Source organism: Microtus pennsylvanicus, chromosome 3 (genome assembly GCF_037038515.1).
Source record: "Microtus pennsylvanicus isolate mMicPen1 chromosome 3, mMicPen1.hap1, whole genome shotgun sequence".
NCBI classification, from domain to species: Eukaryota; Metazoa; Chordata; class Mammalia; order Rodentia; family Cricetidae; genus Microtus; species Microtus pennsylvanicus.
The window spans coordinates 132,541,756-132,560,130 of NC_134581.1; the positions used below are offsets into that span (position 1 = coordinate 132,541,756).

The 18,375-nt window shown below is 47.1% G+C and overlaps 1 protein-coding gene across 4 annotated transcripts in view; it reads right to left on the reverse strand.

The window, feature by feature from the left end:
* The window catches only part of Znf462 (zinc finger protein 462), a 133,133-nt gene that overhangs the window by 64,021 nt on the left and 50,737 nt on the right, over positions 1-18,375 (reverse strand). For 2 of the 4 annotated variants that reach the window (XM_075967193.1, XM_075967194.1), the window contains exons 2-7: positions 12,685-12,934; positions 6,586-12,209; positions 5,654-5,818; positions 3,446-3,517; positions 3,231-3,334; positions 52-170 (exon numbers count right to left, since the gene is read on the reverse strand). In XM_075967193.1, coding sequence (XP_075823308.1) covers positions 52-170; positions 3,231-3,334; positions 3,446-3,517; positions 5,654-5,818; positions 6,586-12,209; positions 12,685-12,904 — 6,304 coding nt within the window. In that variant the 5' untranslated portion in view covers positions 12,905-12,934. The remainder of the gene's footprint in view (positions 1-51; positions 171-3,230; positions 3,335-3,445; positions 3,518-5,653; positions 5,819-6,585; positions 12,210-12,684; positions 12,935-18,375) is intronic. The other 2 variants (XM_075967195.1, XM_075967196.1) reach the window with 2 other exon arrangements.

The window sequence follows — 18,375 nt, forward strand, 5'->3', positions numbered from 1 at the left end:
TGAGGTAGCTAACTCAAGAGCCGCTGAAGAATCCCAGGAATACCAACTCACCAGCATGGGCTTTGAGGATGTGTGTCTTTAGCCGACTGTTGTAGGAGGATTTGAAAGAGCAGAGCTTGCAGCGGAATGGTTTGTGGTGTCCGTGATGGGTCTGCATGTGGCGATCCAAGCTTGAGATGGAAGAAAAGAAAACCAGGATTAAAAACCCGCAAACATTTTCCCGTTGCCCCTTCTAACATCAGACTTTGAAGCTGTTCCAATTCTTCCCTGTTGTTGTCTAATGACACAGGGCGTCATTACCAATCAATCAATAAAGAGGCCAAGTTGTGAGAGGAATCTTAGCAGGAGGAGAATCTGGATTAAAGGATCTTTCTAGAAGCCCAGTGTGGTTGCACATAACTATAATTGTAGTACTTGGAAGGTAGAAGCAGGAGCATCAGGGGTTCAAGACCAGCCTTGGCTACATGGTAAGTTCTAGAATAGCTGCATGAAATGAGAGAGAAGAGGGAAAAGGAGAGAGGGAGGGAGGGAGGGAGGGAGGGAGAGAGAGAGAGAGAGAGAGTTTAAGGTGCATGGCATGCTCCTACTCCCACCAGGTGCCTTGTCCTCCAGATCTCTATCCATACAGAGCACGGTGCAAGTGTGTTTCAAGAAATTACACATGCAAGGAAGGGGTGAGCCGAAACCCTGCGTGTAAACAGCAACCACAGTTGCTCATATCACTCTTCCAGAAGCGGTTTATGAGGATGCAACTTAATTAGAATGAACCCCTAGCACTTCTTAATAATTATTAGTCTGAAAAATAATAAAGCTAACCAACAAGGTGTGGGATGTTCTCATTTGTACAGTACTCCAGAGGTCTGCATTCCATTCTCAGTGACTCACAGGGAACTCTTGCTGCTCACCACCGAAACATGTACTGTTCTTCCGAGCACCACCGCTACAGGACCGATGCCCTTTAGCTAAGCCTACACTCAACCCGCGCTACCCAAACCCAGCACACTTTCCTACAAAACCAGTTCCCCTCATTTCCGCCAACGACCCTGCCATTCTCTCAGCCAACCAGCCTCAAACCTGGATGCCACTCTACTTTGTTACATGGTCTTTACCGATTCATTCCTGAAGCCAGTCCCCTCACTTCTTGAATGAGCTCCTATTATTTCTTCTAAATTGATCTCCCTGGCTGGAGCTACACAGTTAGACCAACTGAGACAGAATCCCAGATATTTACTTATTAGCTATTTGGCCTCAGAAAAACTCTTTAGTCTCTTCAGGCCTCACTTTTTCCATCTATAATATAGAGATGATAATGGGGCCATAGCTCATAGGGCTGTTTTGTAAATAGAAAGAGGTAATAATTGAAGATACTTAAGATAGGGCCTGTTATATCAGCAGGTGCAATAATTGTTAGTAATTATGAATATGTTACTCATTCCAGACTCTTCCTTTTGCCAGTACTGTAATTATAATGTACTAATTCCTGGCATTTAAAGACAACCTAATAGGATGTCTATTTAGGTAGCCAGGAGGTAACTTCCACTATTCCTTTTCACATAAGTTAAAGCTTATTTAAACTACCAGGTAAGGCCTCAGTGAGACTGACATGTCCTCCTCCTCGGACTCTCTCTTCTCCCTCCCCTGGTGTCTCAAACTATGCAGGTTCTACCTTCCCATGTTAAGACTTGATTCAATGTCCATAACCTATAAAACCCTCCCAACTCTCTCCCAGGCAGAAGGTGCATTGTTCTTTGTTAAATTTCACAGCACTCAGGACTGGGGAGATGGCTCAGCAGTTAAGAGCACTGGCTGCTTTTCCAGAGGACCCTGGTTCAATTCCCAGACATGACAGCTCACAAGTGTTTGTAACTCCAGTTTCAGGAGATACAACACCCTCATACATACCTACATGCAGGCAAAACCACATAAAATAAAGATTAAAAAAATTTAAAAAGTTCACAGCGCTTTACTGAAATCTCATTTTAAGAAGTGTACCTTATCTCCCCAGTCCTTTGTTGCTGTTATTCTTTTTCATAAGTCAACCACATCCTATTCTTCTTCATATTTTCCCGAGACAGAGTGCAAGGCATATATTATTCTTTTATTCAAAATACCTTACTGAGGGCCTATGTGTATTGTGTGGTATGGTTTAATACTTAAGGAACTGAGAAGAACACCAGTTTTAGTGCTTCAGTACGGATTAGATGATAGGCTCTGGACCAGAATAAAAAGTATGCTGTCTATCTTGCTCTCCTGAGACACACGGCCTCCTCCTGCTTTTGAGAGTTCCGTCTGTACTTGGTTTCCTTGAAGTGAACAAGTCTCACTGATTTTCAATTGCAGCAGGAATAAAAGTTAAGCTAGCTACCTTCAATATTCTGCCAGCCTTAAGAGGTAGAAAATTTATGCGACAAAAAGTTTACTCTTTTTAGAACCGCCCCCCATCACCCCAAATTCCCTCTTTTAAAGCTATGGTGGAGTGACGGGACATGGTACATTCCTGCTTCTTAGACTCCCCAGAATTTTTTGTTAACAATTTGAAGGAGAGAGAGAGAGAGAGAGAGAGAGAGAGAGAGAGAGAGAGAGAGAGAGAGAGAGAAGAGAGAAAGAGAGAGAGAGAGAGAAGAGAGTTTGTTTCGCACACACTTGCCACAGCATGCATAAGGGAGTCAGGCCACCACATCCACAGGTCAGTTCTCCTGACTTCTCCATGTGAGACCCTGGAACTGAACTCAGGACTCAGGATACCAAGCTTGGCAAGAGATGCCTTCCCCTACCTCTCTACCTCGCTGTTCCCCAAGCAATCTCCTTAGTATCCATAGCCTTGTTACCTTCCAGTGACTCGAGTCTGGTTAACAGGACTCATTTGCCCATTTCATGCCTCAACTTCCAAAATAGAATTTGACTTCTTCAAATGATACTCAACTTTTGGCTAAATATTTGAAGGCCCTAGCAGTAAAAAATTCTTCCCTTGGGTAAACCATAACAATTCCACAAGTTCCCGATTTTTAAATGCCTATATTGGCCAAATCTAATGTCATCTCATCAATACTCTTCTTAGGCCCATTTTATAGATGGCAAGAGTCAGGGCCAAGGTCCCTCTTTGTTTGGGGACACCTTAGCACAGGTAGGGACTGGGAGTTGAGCTTTCATGCGCATCTGAGTGTCTGTCTGTCTCCTTCTCTAAAATACCCTCTTCCAATGACCACGGCAGACGACCCAGTGACACTTACTTGTGTCGGAAAGCAGAAACAAAGGAGCAATACTGGCAGCTGTACTTGTCCTCGCGGGTGAACATGGCCAGGGCCAGGTGGCTCCTCTCATGAGAACGCAGCCCCTGCATGGACATCAGGACTCGGTCACATTGACTGCAATGGTATCCCCCCGGGCGGGTTTCATCCTCCAACATTCCATCAAGCAAGCAGTGTCCACCATCCACCCGGCCCACCAGGGTGCCACTGTCGTCTCTGGCTGCTTCCACTCCATCCAGGAATAAGTGGGAAGGGTCCTCAGCCTCCTGCTAAGAGAACCACACACACACACATGCCCCACCAACAAAATAAATATCCATTGTTATCACCCCGGCTTCCTTCTTTACCCGTCAATCTCCCAAGCTTGTCAGCATTTCCTGGCAACGTTCTCTCCTCTGCCTCTCTGGTTCCCCACCGAAGGAAGGCAAGCTTGAGTATTATTTCTTTCACAGCAGTGTTGGTTTTGGGGTGACATACTTTGGAACTAGAGAGCCTGAGACATGTGACATGGGCTTTCCTGGTCTAAAGATGGTTTATTCATTACCAGTCTTAGAAAGAAATTTTAAATTGTGATCTCTATTCCAAAATAAAGTTGGATTAGGATTATAGCTCTAAAAGAAGAAAGGAGGGGACCTGGAGAGAGAGAGGGGAGAGAAACGGGAGGGAAGGGGAAAAGCATAGTCCAGCTGTGGTGGTTTGGATGAGAATAGTCCCTGTAGATTCATGCTTAGTCCTAATTGATGAACCATTTCTGGATGGATCAGGAGTGTGTCCTTACTGTAGGTTTGTCACTGGGGATGAGTTTTGATGTTTCAAAAGTTCATGTCAGGCCCAGTCTCTCTCTCTCTCTCTCTCTCTCTCTCTCTCTCTCTCTCTCTCTCTCTCTCTCTCTCTCTCTCCCTGCTGCCTATAGATCAGGATATAAAACTCTGAACTACTTCTCCAGTACCATGCCTGCTAGTTCTCCCTTACACTCCACACACCCACCATGATAATAATGGACTACCTTTTTGAAACTATAAGCAAGTTCCCCATGAAATGTTTTTATTCATAAAAGTTGGCCGCTGGGCGGTGGTGTGCAGGCCTTTAATCCCAGCACTCGGGAGGCAGAGACAGGTGGATCTCTGTGAATTCGAGGTCAGCCTGATCTACAAGGGCTAGTTCCAGGACAGGCTCCAAGGCTACAGAGAAACCCTGTCTCAGAAAAAAAAAAGTTGGCCTTCGTCATGGTTTCTCTTCACAATAGGACAGTCACTAAGACACTAGCCACCTAAGAATTTTGGGCCATTTGGAGATGAAGCTGAGGAGAGATCTTTGCTCCCTGCCCCTATCTCGCAGATAAAAATGCCACCTCCTAATGAAGGTTAATGTGTGATTAATTCCAAAAGCTAAGGAGCAGGCCGATTCTTATGTCATCCACTTTTGAAGTAGCTCCTTGGATTACTGAGTTTTCTCTCGTGTGAGTCTAGGAAGCAAGCCTGGGACAGACGACATCAAAGTAGAAGCTATCTTCTTTGTCCCTGGGTTGCCAGTGTTCTCATCAAAGACAAGGGTTCAGTGTTCAAGAAAAGATAAGCTTTACCTTCAGAGTAAATAGGACACAAAGGTCAAGAAAGAGCAAATAATAAAAACATATTCCAACATCCAGATGAAAAGGGCAGAAACCTGAATTAACTTCTGTGCTCAGAAGCGGGAAGTACCTAACTATATTCTAGAAGGTACGGTGGAGAATTAGCAATTGAAACAGCAGCTGCTTTTGGATTATGATATTCAAAACAGATAGTCTAGTAAAGGCAGGGACAAGGGGAAGGAAGACACTGGCTGCATCATATGGAAATGAGTGTAGCAGACAACCCAGGTCTCAAAGGCTGTTCGGTTTATATTTGATCAATGCCCCTTGCACAACTCAGAGAACCCAGAGAGAAGAAAAATGCGGATTCTCCTGGACTGTCGCATGCTCGGGCAAATGACAGTATGGATGAGGCAGTGAGAGGCCCAGGTGACAGGAGCAGAGCCCACTCAGTTCCTCCCATGGGCTCTGGCAATTCAGAACAATGATCTAGTGTCAAGCAGCACGAACTAGCATGACCCCGAGCCTCCTTACATGAGAATGCAGGACCATCTTGGTCCACCAAACCATACCCCAGAATCAGAAACCATATCAGAGCCAAACCTTTCCCTGAACAGAATGATTCGGAAGGTCCAACCTGCAAAGAAATCAAAACAAGCCAAAGCCAGCCAAGCATAACTCAAGAGTGCCCGCATCCCAGGCCACACTCTGCCCAGCACTTCAAGTGATGGGTTAATAAATAACGCAGATATGCGCATGGGAATGCGCACATGCACACACACACACATATGTTCGCACACATACACGCCAGGTACCTGGACCTTCCCCTTCTCACCTTCACGGCAGCCGACACAGACGGGACATTGCCATACTGGACATGCTTCCGGAGGTGGTTGCAGATGGCTCGAAGCGTTGGGTGCACTTCCACGCAGAATTTACACTTGTAGCCCACCACTTTCCTCTCCTTGATCTTTGGCACCTCTTCTAAGTGACCGAAAGGCTGGTAAAATACAGTGGCAGCCATCAGTACACCACACCCTCCCATAAAGGCAGGCGTTGCACTCTTAGAGTTTACTGGATATTGTACTTTAAAGAGGTTAAAAACCAAGGAGACAGAGGCAAGTTTTATATATATATAAATAAATCAACTTCATCAGCCATGACACATTGCCTACTAGACGCAGTCACTGGAACCCAGTTAGGCTCCGTCTGGTGAGGAGCGAGGTCTGTGGAGAAGCCCGTCGTAACTGCTACTAAGTTACCTTGGCTTTCAGGTCAGTTTTGTCTACGCAGGTGAAATGTTGCGCAGCTATTCCTTTAACGAACTTCTTGATTTAAAATTAAAAAAAAAATCTATTCCTTGAGATGTTAGGTTCCTGACACAAACACTGGAGACCAAGCCATAGCTGAGAAGGGCTAAGGATACCAAGAAACAGCCCACAAATGCCTTCGGAAAATCAAGCATTGTCTAACTAGGCTTCAGCATACACTACTTGGCAAGAAGACATACATAGAAACCACCCCAAACCTCCCCTGGGGAGCCATGGGAGGAGTCAGAGGGAGAAGGGGAGGGGAGCAGGACCGTGGAGTGGGGTGAGTATAGAACGGGGGATAATCAAGCTCGAAATGTTTAATTGACTTATTGAGCTCTCTGGCAAGCTAAGTCACTAGGAAGCCTGCAGCAGTTTGGCTGGCAGCGAAGAAGTGCATGTGGGCACCAGTGATGAGAGGCCTCCTGGGGGAAGGGAAATCAAAACATATCCTTACCCTCTCTTGTTTGAAATCTGCAAAAGCACCATCTGCATATTTCTGCTTGCTCAAAAGCTGTTTCCTCCTCTCCTGACGTTTGGCACGCTTCTGGAATTCCTCATTGTGAACGTTCAAGTGTGAGGTCAGCTCGGCTGTGCTTTGCAATTTGCTATCGCAGTGCTTACACTGGAAGGTGGAGTTCTGGAAGCGGGGACCGCTGCCGAGGATGACGAAGTCCCTCTTGAGGTCCCGGCTGTGGTGGTCTGTGTAATGCATGCACAGCAACTCGGCCGTGCTGAAGGACAGCTTGAAGCATTTGATGCAGCGGAATGGGAGCCACTCGACGTCCTGAGCTTCGCCCTCCATCTCAGTTCTCTCCAAGCCGCCTCTCTCTTCTTCTTCCATCAGTGGGGGTTTCTCGTGTTCGTCTGCGTAGACAGCCGTGAAGTAGCCCCCCAGCTTGCTGGCGTGTTGCTTCTTTGGGAACACCCCTGGGTGGCGCTTCATATAATGGGACACGATGCCTTTCTTGCTAAAAGACTGGAAGGAGCATAAGGAGCACTTTTTCTTCTCCACGGCCCGCCGCAGTTCCTCGCTCAGCTGAGGGGAGTCGTCTTTGGGTGGGGATGGGATGATCACCTTGTTGGGTTTGTCGCTGATGGTTCTGGAGGCCGCAAGGCAGTGGGTATAATATGCATCAATGTCGTGGCGCTTCTGGTAGTGGGCTGCCAGTCCCTTGCGGATGGGATTGGTGTAGGCACACAGGGCACACTTGAAGAGATTGTTCTTGCCCTCGGGCTGGGCACGGACATTATTGTGCTTGATCCGGTAGTGCCTGGCAATGCCCTTCCTTGTGGAACAGAAGTACTTGCAGAGTTGGCACCGGAACACAGTGTGGGAGACCAGATGCGAGGTAGAGAAGTGAGAAGTAGACATGGGATCCTCTCCCACCTCCTCCTCCGTCACTGAGACCTGGGAGGGGCTCACTTCAGTGGTTATCTCAGGCTCCAGGGAGACAGGCAGCTTTGGGGGAGATGGGGAAAAGACGTCAAACTCAGGCTGGTTGTGGTACTTCTCATAGTGGATTTTGAGCTTCTCCAGCGTGCCGTGTGTGTATGGACACAGCTTACACCGGTAGGCACCGTACCCTTGTTTGAAAATCCTGCTCGTCTCCTCCACGTCGTTCTGGGTTATGTCGGCAGACTGCTCCACATCGTGCACAAAGTCCTCGGCGGTCACCTTGATGGCTGGGTGTCGCTTCTGGTAGTGGGTTAGGACGCCGTGGATGCGAGTGTTGATGTATGGACAATGCCTGCATTTGTAGACCGCCCCCGGGTTGATGTCGATATCCTGTGCGAAATCAGCAGCCTTCACTTTCATGCCTGGATGCTTCTTCCCGTAGTGGGTGAGGAGGCCGTGCAGGTTGTTGTACTCGGACTGGCACACGGTGCACTGGTACGGGGTGGAAGAGATGGCAGGGTTCGCTGAAGCCAGATGAATGCTTTTCTCTGGGGAAAGTCTTGCATCCTCTGGGCACTCGGCTTCCTGCTCAGGGAGGGGGGTGGGCAGACTGTTTTCACAATTCACGGGGCCTATCAACTCCTCGGGTGCAAGGATGGCCTTGTCCACGCCATCTTTCTCCTTGATGATATCCAGCAGCACGGACTCGTCACCATTCATGGCCCAGGGGTGGAAGGCTTGGTAATGATTGGTGATGTCCCAGATGGAGACAGCTTCAAAAACACAGTCCCTACACCTGTAAGTTTTGGCTTCAGCTGGCATGGTAAGTGTGGGAGAGGATGGGTCTGGTCCAGCCCAGAGTTTGGTAGCCATGTAGGTGTAATCTACATAGTGCTCCGGGTGCCTCCTTTGATAATGCAGGAGCAAGCCACTGGGCTCCATGTGGGAGTAGATGCACCACTCACAGTGGTAGCCAGCTTCTATCAAGCCATCCAGGAACGCCCATCGCATGATGGACGTGACGGTGGCCTTTAGGGCAGGGTGGTCTTTCTTGATATGCTTCCTCAGGGCATAGAAATAGGGGGAGGTATACGAGCACTGCCTGCATTTAAGCGCTCTAAGTTTCGTCTTGTCCCGCTCCATACCAGAAGCCGGGAGAAGCACACAACTGGCAGCCTTCTGGTTTCGGTCACAGAGGCTTCTGATGGTGGCCGTGTGCTGCCGGATGACATCTGCATTGGCCTTGAAGTCCCGGTGCTTCTTCTGATAATGAATGAGGACACCTTTGACCGTCCGGTTCCCGTAATCACAGTGCTGGCAAAAGAACATCTCCATCTCCACGGGAGGGCATTCTCCCTCAGAGCTGCTCCGGTTGAGCTGCATGGGGGCAGGAGGCCGAGGGGAATCTTGGAGCCCTTCGGTCCCTCTCAGCATTGCTGCTGTGGGGGGGGCCTGTCTGATATATTTGGCAGTGACCTTGATTTCTGGGTGTCTTTTCTGGTAGTGGACAAGCACCCCCACAACCGACCGGTTGCTGTAGGAGCAGTGTTTGCAGTAGTAAAGCTCAATGCTGAGGTCTGGTGGTGGGGGCTGTGGGGGGGGTGGGGAACCCATGTTGGACATTTTGGGAGACAATGGAGCACCCACCTCAAATGATAATTGGGAAAGGGCAGAGCCTCTGTCCACAGACACCATGCGCATGGTTTTCTGGATCCTAAAGTACGAGGCCTTTTCTTCAGGGTGTTTCTTCTGATAGTGAACCAAGACAGAGTGCATGTTGGGGCTCGCAAACGAGCAAACATCACAATCGTAAACGACCACCGTGTTGACAGAAGGGTCCTTCTGGTTTTCACATTCCGGAGTAAACGTCTTGGGAGGAGTGTTTTTGTTAAACGTAGCGGGCATACCACCACCACGAGCCACGGGAGTGGATGTCGCCATGCTCTTGGGAGCCGAATTCAGAATCTCCCGCAGGGTCTGGGACTCAGCATTCAGCCCTTCCTGCTGCTCGACGACATAGCTCGAAAAGATCATGGCGTTGTTGATTTTGACTGTGGGATGCATTCTTTGGTAATGTGGCATCAGGCTCCTGACATTTGGGCTTGTGTAAGAACAAAAGCGACATCGGTAGATCAGGTCCGAATGGTCAAAATTGAGTACATTCATGGCCTCTGGGTGATGCTCACCGTAATGCTGCTGGAGGTCTTCAAAGTTGGTGTAGTCAATGTAGCATTCCAGGCACCTGTACACTGCGCTGTGGTCATTGGGATCCAAGATATACCTAAAGCTAAACTTAATGTAGGGGTGCATTCGCTGGTAGTGCGTGCTAACACTCCGGGCAGATTTGTTATTAAAGTCACAGTGTTTACAATAGTAAAGCCTTCCAGAGTCACCGAAATCTGTATTTTCACTATTGTGTTCTGTCCCATAGATAGGGGGTTGAGTGTTCAGCAGGGCTGCGTTGGACACTTGGTGATCTTTCATGCTTGTTGAAGAGCCGTAATAGTCCTCTTCATCTTCAGAAAGCGTGAGTTCAATCTCAGCCCCATTGGTGGCATTATAATCGTGGGTGATACTTCTGTAGTTGGGCTCCTTCTGGGACTCACTGGTGTCTCTGGCCCAAATCTGTTGGGCTGCGAAGGAAGCAGGAACCTCCAGGATGGGTTCTGCTGGCTCCTCTTCCCTGTCTAGCTCAACCTCTATCTCTACTTCATTGTCATCCTCTTCCTCCTCATCATCCTCGACATTGATGATCGCGTCCTCCTGCAGTTTGGTTTGGTTGATTTTGCTCTGCAGGTTGCTCGCTATCTCGTCAATCCTCGTCCGCTTCTTCACGGGTGACAAATCAAGAGGAAAGTCATTCGCCAGCTTCCTAGAGGCCTTAGCTACAAAGTTATTCTTGGAGGACAACCCAAGAATTGAGGTCTGACTTTTCTTCACAGTGTTGCTGGAAGAGGGGTGGCTCTCTGTCTCGTTTTCCAGTGGTAGGCTTGAGGGCTGCCCCTCGAATTTTGGCAAGTTGTCACAGAAGGAGTGCTTGTGTTGCTGATGGACTCTTAGCCCTTTTAGAGTCATGGTGGAGTAACTACACATGGTGCACTTATAAGGGTGCAATGGTGGGACCTGTGTGGGTGGCTGTGGCTGCTGCGTTGGTGGTGGCTGTGACTGGGGTGGCACCTGGTGTGGTGGCTGCAGCTGCAGCGGCGGCTGCTGCAGCGGCTGGGATGGTGGTGGCGGTGGCGGCGGCGGTGGTGGCGGTGGCTGTGGTGGCTGCTGCTGCTGCAAGGGATCCAACATGACTCCTGACTTCCTACCGTTGATGCTAGCGCTCTCATAAGAGACCATACCTTCGTTCAGAGAGGAAGAGAGGCTCTCACTCTGCGAATTCACAGCGTCCCAATCAGACGTACCCGTGTGACACTGTTTGTGAGCCCCCAGTTTCAATGAGCTCTTACAAGTAAATGGACACTCATCACATTTGTAGACGGCGGTCTTTCCAGACAAGTGGATGTTTTCTATGTGGCGGGAAATGCTGCGCCGATGCATGGTGAGGAAAGGACAAAAGGGACACTGGAATCGATTCATGAACCTTCTGAACGGAATCCCTTTGGTCTCTAACAGTTTGTTGCCGTCAGAGCCCATCAGCTGCTCTGCAGTCAGGCCTGACGCCTGATGATCCATAACACTTAAGCCGTTCTCACTGTCTATCTCATTTAACTCCTCGTCAGAGCTGGAGTCATTCAGAATGCTGTTCGTGTCCAGGTCAGCCGATGAATTAGTCAGGTCAGAAGTTCCATACCGGGACCTATCTGTCAAGTTCACAAGGCCAGAATTATGAGGTGACTTCGGCTTCATCTGAGGGTAAGACATAGAAGAAAATTTGGAAGCTGAAGAAGAATTGGGTCTCATGATGGAGTTGCCGACGGAGCCCCTGAAATTGGAGACGTTAGTGTTGGGCATCTCCCGGCTTGCAGCATTCATGGACAGGTAGGGGGAGGTGGACGTGGGGCTGGGTTCATTATTATTCTGCACTTCCGGCGCATTCGTCCCTTCTTGCTGCCCCCTGATATTAGAAAGGATCTTGACCATACTCCGGTGTTTCTTCATCATGTGGTCGCACCAGCGCTCTCGGCGGGGGGTCTGGTAGCTGCACCACTCACAACAGAAGTTGCCGCGAGACTTGGTCAAAGGCTTAACCATGGATTCTAAGATGCTGCGCTCCACAACCTCCGCTGGGAGTTCCTTGCAGGGGTCCTGCAAGGACACGGGAGGGACTACGGGGTCTGGCAGTGGGGCAGGGGCAGGTGGTGGCGCTGCGGTCTCCTTCAAACTGTTCAAACTGTTTTTGTGGTACATCTTCTGATGCTTGATGATCCTCGCCCTCCGAGGCGACTTGTACGTACAGAACTGGCAAGAGAAGACCTTTCCAAATCCCTCGTGCATCATGATATTATAATTTAAGGATCCTGGCACAGGAGGTCCTGGTGGACTCCCTTCAGCTTGAGCTCCATGGACCTTTCTAGTATGTTCTATGAGGAGATTTTTTGACCTGAAGTAGCGTACGCAGAACTTGCACTGAAAAAATTTGTTGGTTGGTTTGGGATTAGGGGCAATATGCTGACCGTAATATCCTGGACTGTGGCCATAGTAACTTCCGCTCCCCAATGCAGCTGCACTTTGACCTAAAGAGAACATTTAAGAGGAGCGCAATGAGAAAAGTAAAAGAGAATATAAGATTCACCACACAAATCAGCACGGTTACAGTTTTTCTGTAAGTATCACATTCAACAGGCACGATGACTCAAGATGAAGTCCTGAAGACTATCCACAGAGCGCTAACAGTGAAGATGTTATGGATAGTTATAGGTACAGAATAAAGAAAGCTTTCATCAACTGTAAGATTTATTCTAGAACTTTCCAAGATTCTTTGTTTTCAAACTTAAAAGTAGGACACACAGGGACACTACAGGGATCATCTCCTAGGATAACTAAGAGAAATATGATCTCTACATAGTAAAACTAGCTAACATGGAATAAGAAAATGCAGAAGCTGCACATAAGAACTATGGTTTCCAGTTAATAATAATAATTGTCATCATCATCATCATCAAAGAGCAATTAAGCTCTATCAGACATGGAAGTTTAGTGTAGGATTACCTGATAAATCTTCCGCAATCACAAACTCATCCTTTATAGAAGAAAACTCCACCTCTGTCTGGTTGCCAGCATTCATGGACCCGGACGGTGGCTCGTCGTCATTGTCCTCTGCAACATCTGTGGGCTGCAAGAACGCAGTATGGACATCCTGGATGTGTGCCTTGAGATCCTCATAAGACGGGGCTCGGAAGTCGCAGCCATCACACTGAAGCACCTCCATGGTCAGGGGCTACCCTCTCACATAAGGAACCTGAGGCGGAAGACACAATGATGCATCACGAGGAGGGCGCTCACCACAAACCTTGAGAGGCGACAGCTTGTTGAAGGAAATGAAAGCCAACATCGCTACACTTCCCCTGCTCCTCTCTGCCAACTCGAACACTGGCCACAGAAAGGCAATCAGATACAACAGAGACAAAGTCCTTGATTTCCTAACTTCAAAGGAAAGAAATCCCAGATAAATGTTTTCTGCCTTGACAGATCTTCAAATGCCACTTGTCAAGGAAACATTAATACTTCAAAAGTTTGTGCCGTTTTTTGAGTTTCTCCACCACATCCAGAATCCTAGGTAACTTAATATTGATTCTGATTTCTTCTTGGACCTTTTCTTTTTGAACTAGAAGGAAAGAGGACATACCCAGAAAAGGGCAAGGAAATTTCCATTTCTTTTCTCCACTTCCATCTTATTACATTAGTGTTTTAACACCAAATGCTAATAGGATTGGTTCTTAGAAATGGCTGTGGCTTTTCGTACTGCTTTTATTATTAATAACTTTATTGATACGGGGTTCACATCTTTCTTCCTTTCCCCAAATAGTGCAGCTCTCACCCATGAGGTAAGTGGTTATTCGCTCTTTTACTACCTACCAATTAAAACCTAACAGCTTCTCCAATCTAATTAGGCCATAAAATATTTCTCATGAGATTTCCAAGCAACCAACTTTAGATGACAGTTCAGTTTCAGGTTTCGGATTGTACTTTGGCACTTGGGTTTACCTGAAGACCACAGAGACTAGTAGTTCTGAAGAGGGGCTTCTGAATCAAGGCTTTCCTTTTCCGCTCCATTCCCTTTTACAAGCGTCAGGTGTACACTTAGATACAAAACAACAACAAAATCAACCTGGGAGCCTGGTGTGAAATAAAGCAAAATGTGGTCCATTCATCTTATTCTGTAATTTGCTGTGTGACTAAAATCTATGGAAAGCCTCATGCTAACTCAACGCAAAGTCCCACCATGAAGAAGTCAAAAGCATACTGGGAAGGGGCAGTTCTTTTTATGTTAGCATATGTTCCTACAAGGAGATAACTGGTTACTATCTGAACGAGTAAGTTGCCACCCGAAGTACATCACAAGCCCTACGAAGTCTTTGTCATCTAGAACCAAGTGTCTTAAGAATTCAAGCTGCAGCCAAATCCTTTTATGATGCCATTTTCTATACCTCACATAAAAGTCATGTGATTTCTGCTGGAGGAACAAAGTCCAGTCATGATGTGTCAGTGAAGTGCAAGGAGCCATGGGCGTGAGGGTTTTCTATCAAAGAATGCTTCAGCCAGTAGCCTGCTAAAGCAAGTTCTGCCCAAGTTCATTTCTGGACAGAGCTTCGCAGAGTGAGACAGAGAGAGAGAGACAGATATTTTGCCTCCTCTTCTTTCACCCAGCAATTTATCCTATTTCAATAAACATGAACTTGGGCACCATAGTCCTTTCAGCTAACTAAGTCTCAATATTCCAGATACACAAGCTTTTATGTCTGAGCACCACCAGCCTAAATTGTGTGGAAGAGGTTGCTATCAGCTCTGGATCAAATTACAGCAGTCGCTGAGGCCCCACCCCACTTCTCCTTTCGCTCAGTCCATTAGACCTGAAAACAAATTTTTCCATGGTGCAGACGACTCCTGCATTTAGAATGCTTCACAGAAAAAAAAGCAGATCATCCAATACGCACTCCCCATCCCCCAAGCTTAGTCCTTTCATCTCAGCCAAGCAAGCCACAGCTCTGCTGAATGTGTTTATCACACTTCCAGGAGATAGGAGCTCCTGCGTCACTGAACCTCTAAGACTCACTAAGCTGCCCTAGTCCTCTGAGCTGGAGGAGCAGCCATTTTAGCTCAGAGCCTCTCCTCTGTGCACAACATGGCTTCTCTTAGATTCTACTAGGCTGACAATCACCAGTGAAACGCTACAAGGGCAGGCTGGGCTCCTAGGCTCTGCTCTTCCCAACAAAGAAGGAACTGTTTTCATTTCTTCCCGAAAAGCAGCACCTTTCTCCTCCTCAAATGCCATTCACCAAGATCTCCAAAGGCTCTTTTATTCCATGACTGATAGGCTGGTCCGTTCGTCCTAAGCAGAATCCTGGTTAGATCAGGACGTCCCTGGAGCAGATTTAGGGGTGTCCTGGAGAGGGGACCTCCAGAATGCCTTGGTTTCTTGGGAGGCGTCCTTCCACACACAGAAGACGTACCATCCGAGGCTGCTAGCCAGATTCCAAAGTCTAATGACCTTTGTTAATCACCAGCCAGCCTGTCTGCCTCAGCAGACCCTGCCAAAAGACACACCCTTCAACACAAAGGCTGTAGCTATTCCTTTAAAAAGAGGTTCTGTGAAAGCTCCATTGTGTAGCTCAGAGGAAAACAAAATCCCTTCCCTTCCAAACTTCAAGCCTTTAGAAATAAGGCAACAAAGGGCTTTCTGCTGCGTCTCTTTTGGAGACTTTGAGCCTAGCTCGCTCGCGCAAACCATCCACAAAAATGGCCCAGGAGAGCGGATCCACCTTCAGCATTGAGGCAGCCCAACCTGGAGATGAAGTTCATCTCTCCACACACTCCTCTAATATCTTGGTGTCTTCTGAAGCTGTTATCTATCAAGGATGCTAACCTCATTGGATGCAAACACTAACAGTCTCCTTGTTCTGCTACAAAGAAGATTAAAGGGTTATAAGATCAGAAGGGGTAAAAAAAAAAAAAAGAGAGAGCCACTGATTTGGAAAAAGAAAGAGATGATGAAAGTGATTTTCTAATGGGTTCTAGCTTTAATGTTGTTGCAGTCTTGACCTCAAAAATAGCTCAGAGCCTTAGAAGAGGTTAATCTCCAGGCGGCTCATGCGGCCACCAGCAGGTAGAGCTGAGTGGCCTTCAATCTGATGTTCGCACGGATACTGAAAGGAGAATGTAGCCTACTTGGAAAGCCATTTTGTCTTTGTGTACATGGCGCTCCTGAATGCTGACAGGAGAAGAAAACAGAAATGGCTGGCGTGACCCAAACAACCTAAGGAACTTGATATATTTAGAAGACTGTAGAAGTACACACGGGCAAAGCCGCAAGAGCAGCGGGGTGGTAGGAAAGGACAGCCAGCAAGCATGCTGAAGGTGGGGGTGACCCATCCATCCTTCAGGAGGTATGTTTGTGGAGCAGGGCATAATCCTCTAAGAAGCCAATAACATGGGGGAGGGGGGAGCCTCTATCTTTGACTGTTTCATCCACTCAGAAGAGCAGCAACCGGAAGAGACTAACCTAGCAAGTGCCTGCTTTGAAACAGCGATCCGAAATGAAGAGCCTGGCTCTCCTATTTACCTCATTTAATCATACACGCAACTACGAGATTAACCATCTTTTCCTCACTTACCAAATCAGCACAATCAAGAGGAGAAATGGAATTCTCTGAACCAACTGAAAAGAAATGTTGTTTTTAAAGGTCAGGGGGATCATTACATAAACCAAACAGACATCCCCACCTCCTGTCCCTCCCACATCTCCAGGCTCCTCAAGGTCAAATTCTCTTCCTTCAGAGAGCTCCACGTCTAATGGTCATGGGATAACACCTGTGAAGCAAGGATACCTCCTTCTAAAATGCCCTTCACCCCCAGTGACCAGTTCTCAATACAAGAAACTCTAAGCCATCTTAACTGTTCCTCAAACTAGTTTTCATGAATGATTTCTTTGCTTCAACCTTCAAAGTCTGAATTCCAACGGCACTGTTTGGCTGAGAAACTCCCAAATCCATTGTCTATGTTTAGCAATGTCTTGAAGACATACCGCCTAGAGATCTGGGAAACACACAGAGGAACAACACATCCTGCCCTTTCTCCAACTCAACACTCATTTTCATTGATGTCGTTGTCCACCCACTGGTGCTAAGAACTTCGGGGTCCATTGTACCCCAGGTTTCCCTTCTGGGGAGGAAAAAGCAGTCATTCCAAGTGCACAGTGTCACTGTGCGTCGTTCCAAGCGCACATGTCATTGGAGGCTGGAGGTGTCCTTGCCGCTTCACGGCCTTCAAGAGCCCTGACACTTTCAACCCTTGTCCAGGTCAGCTTGGCCAATGCTCCTCTTCTCGCTTGGTAGCCAAGAGTAGAAGGTGGTCTTTAACTACCTCCAGGAAGTGGCCAAATGAATCCAACCCAGGCTTGCCTGTCTAATCCTCTAGCTGACCGCAGGACTGCAGAGCAGAAACGAAGCTGTGAAGCCCCACAGCCATGTGATTAAGTAGCAACTAATTATAACCTTCAAAGCCTTTGAGAACCAGATCCAGATATACCAGAAGGCGCTCTTTCTCTGTCCACTCCAGAAACCTACTTTCATTTAGAAGATAGCGAACTCCCCAGACCTCCTCAGTCACAACTCTAATGAAGGGCTCCAGTTAACGCCTGCTATTTGTCCTTGCTTCTCTTACTTTCCCCTGAGGAAAAGCGTGAATCATCCGAGGAGAAGATAGGCAAGAGAAAAGGTGCATAAATCTCCCAACAGTCGGGCCAGAAATACAGAAAAATCAGCAAGCTAACCACCCCCCTGAAAAACTGTGTATTTACCGGTCAGAGGCTATTCACACAATGACGTCAACGGGCTAGGAGATAGAATAGGCTGATATTTCTAGAAACAAGCCCAGAGCCTAAGAATAAGACGGAGACATCAAATACTAACTGACTTTGTAAATTCGGGGTTGTTACTCTTGGCAATGAATGGTGTTTTGGGTCGTTATTAATCATGTGCTCTTTCTGGGGCCAAAGTGAAAGGTCTACTTATTTAAAACCATTGAAAGACTCTTCCTCAACAGTACTAATTGGGAATCTGAGGTGGTAGCTCTTTCAGAAACAGTAGTGAGAGAATGCAAGCTACAAACACAGATTGTCTCATCATATACGCCCATTTTTTCATATGCATATTATAGCTATATGTATATTATATGACTATGCGTTGGCGAACTAGTTAATTTTTTTTGGTTAAACTTGATCTCTGATGGTTTAGCAAGACCTAGGACTGGCCTGTTCTGAATCAGCACAACTGGTGTGTGTGTGTGTGTGTGTGTGTGTGTTCCATTCCCGTGTTAGTTAAGAAAACAGCAACAAAGGAGGCCAACGCCGGGCTCCCTTCATTGATCCCACAGCATTCGGTAGTCGTATAGATCGTGGCTCAGCATGTGGTGTCTTCAAATGTCCTATCAAATGTTTATACAGTTTGCTACATGATCTAAGCAGCGCTGTGTGCTCTTGGCAATTTACCACATTAACGGAAGGTTTAACTTATCAGGGAGGATAAATAATTAAGGAATTCAGAAGGGAGACACAGCTGTTCTTGAAAAACAAATTTTGAGAAGAGAAGAGAGCAATTTGCAGTCATATATATATATATGTGTGTATATATATATATATATATATATATATATATATATATATATCCCCATATGAAACCGAAT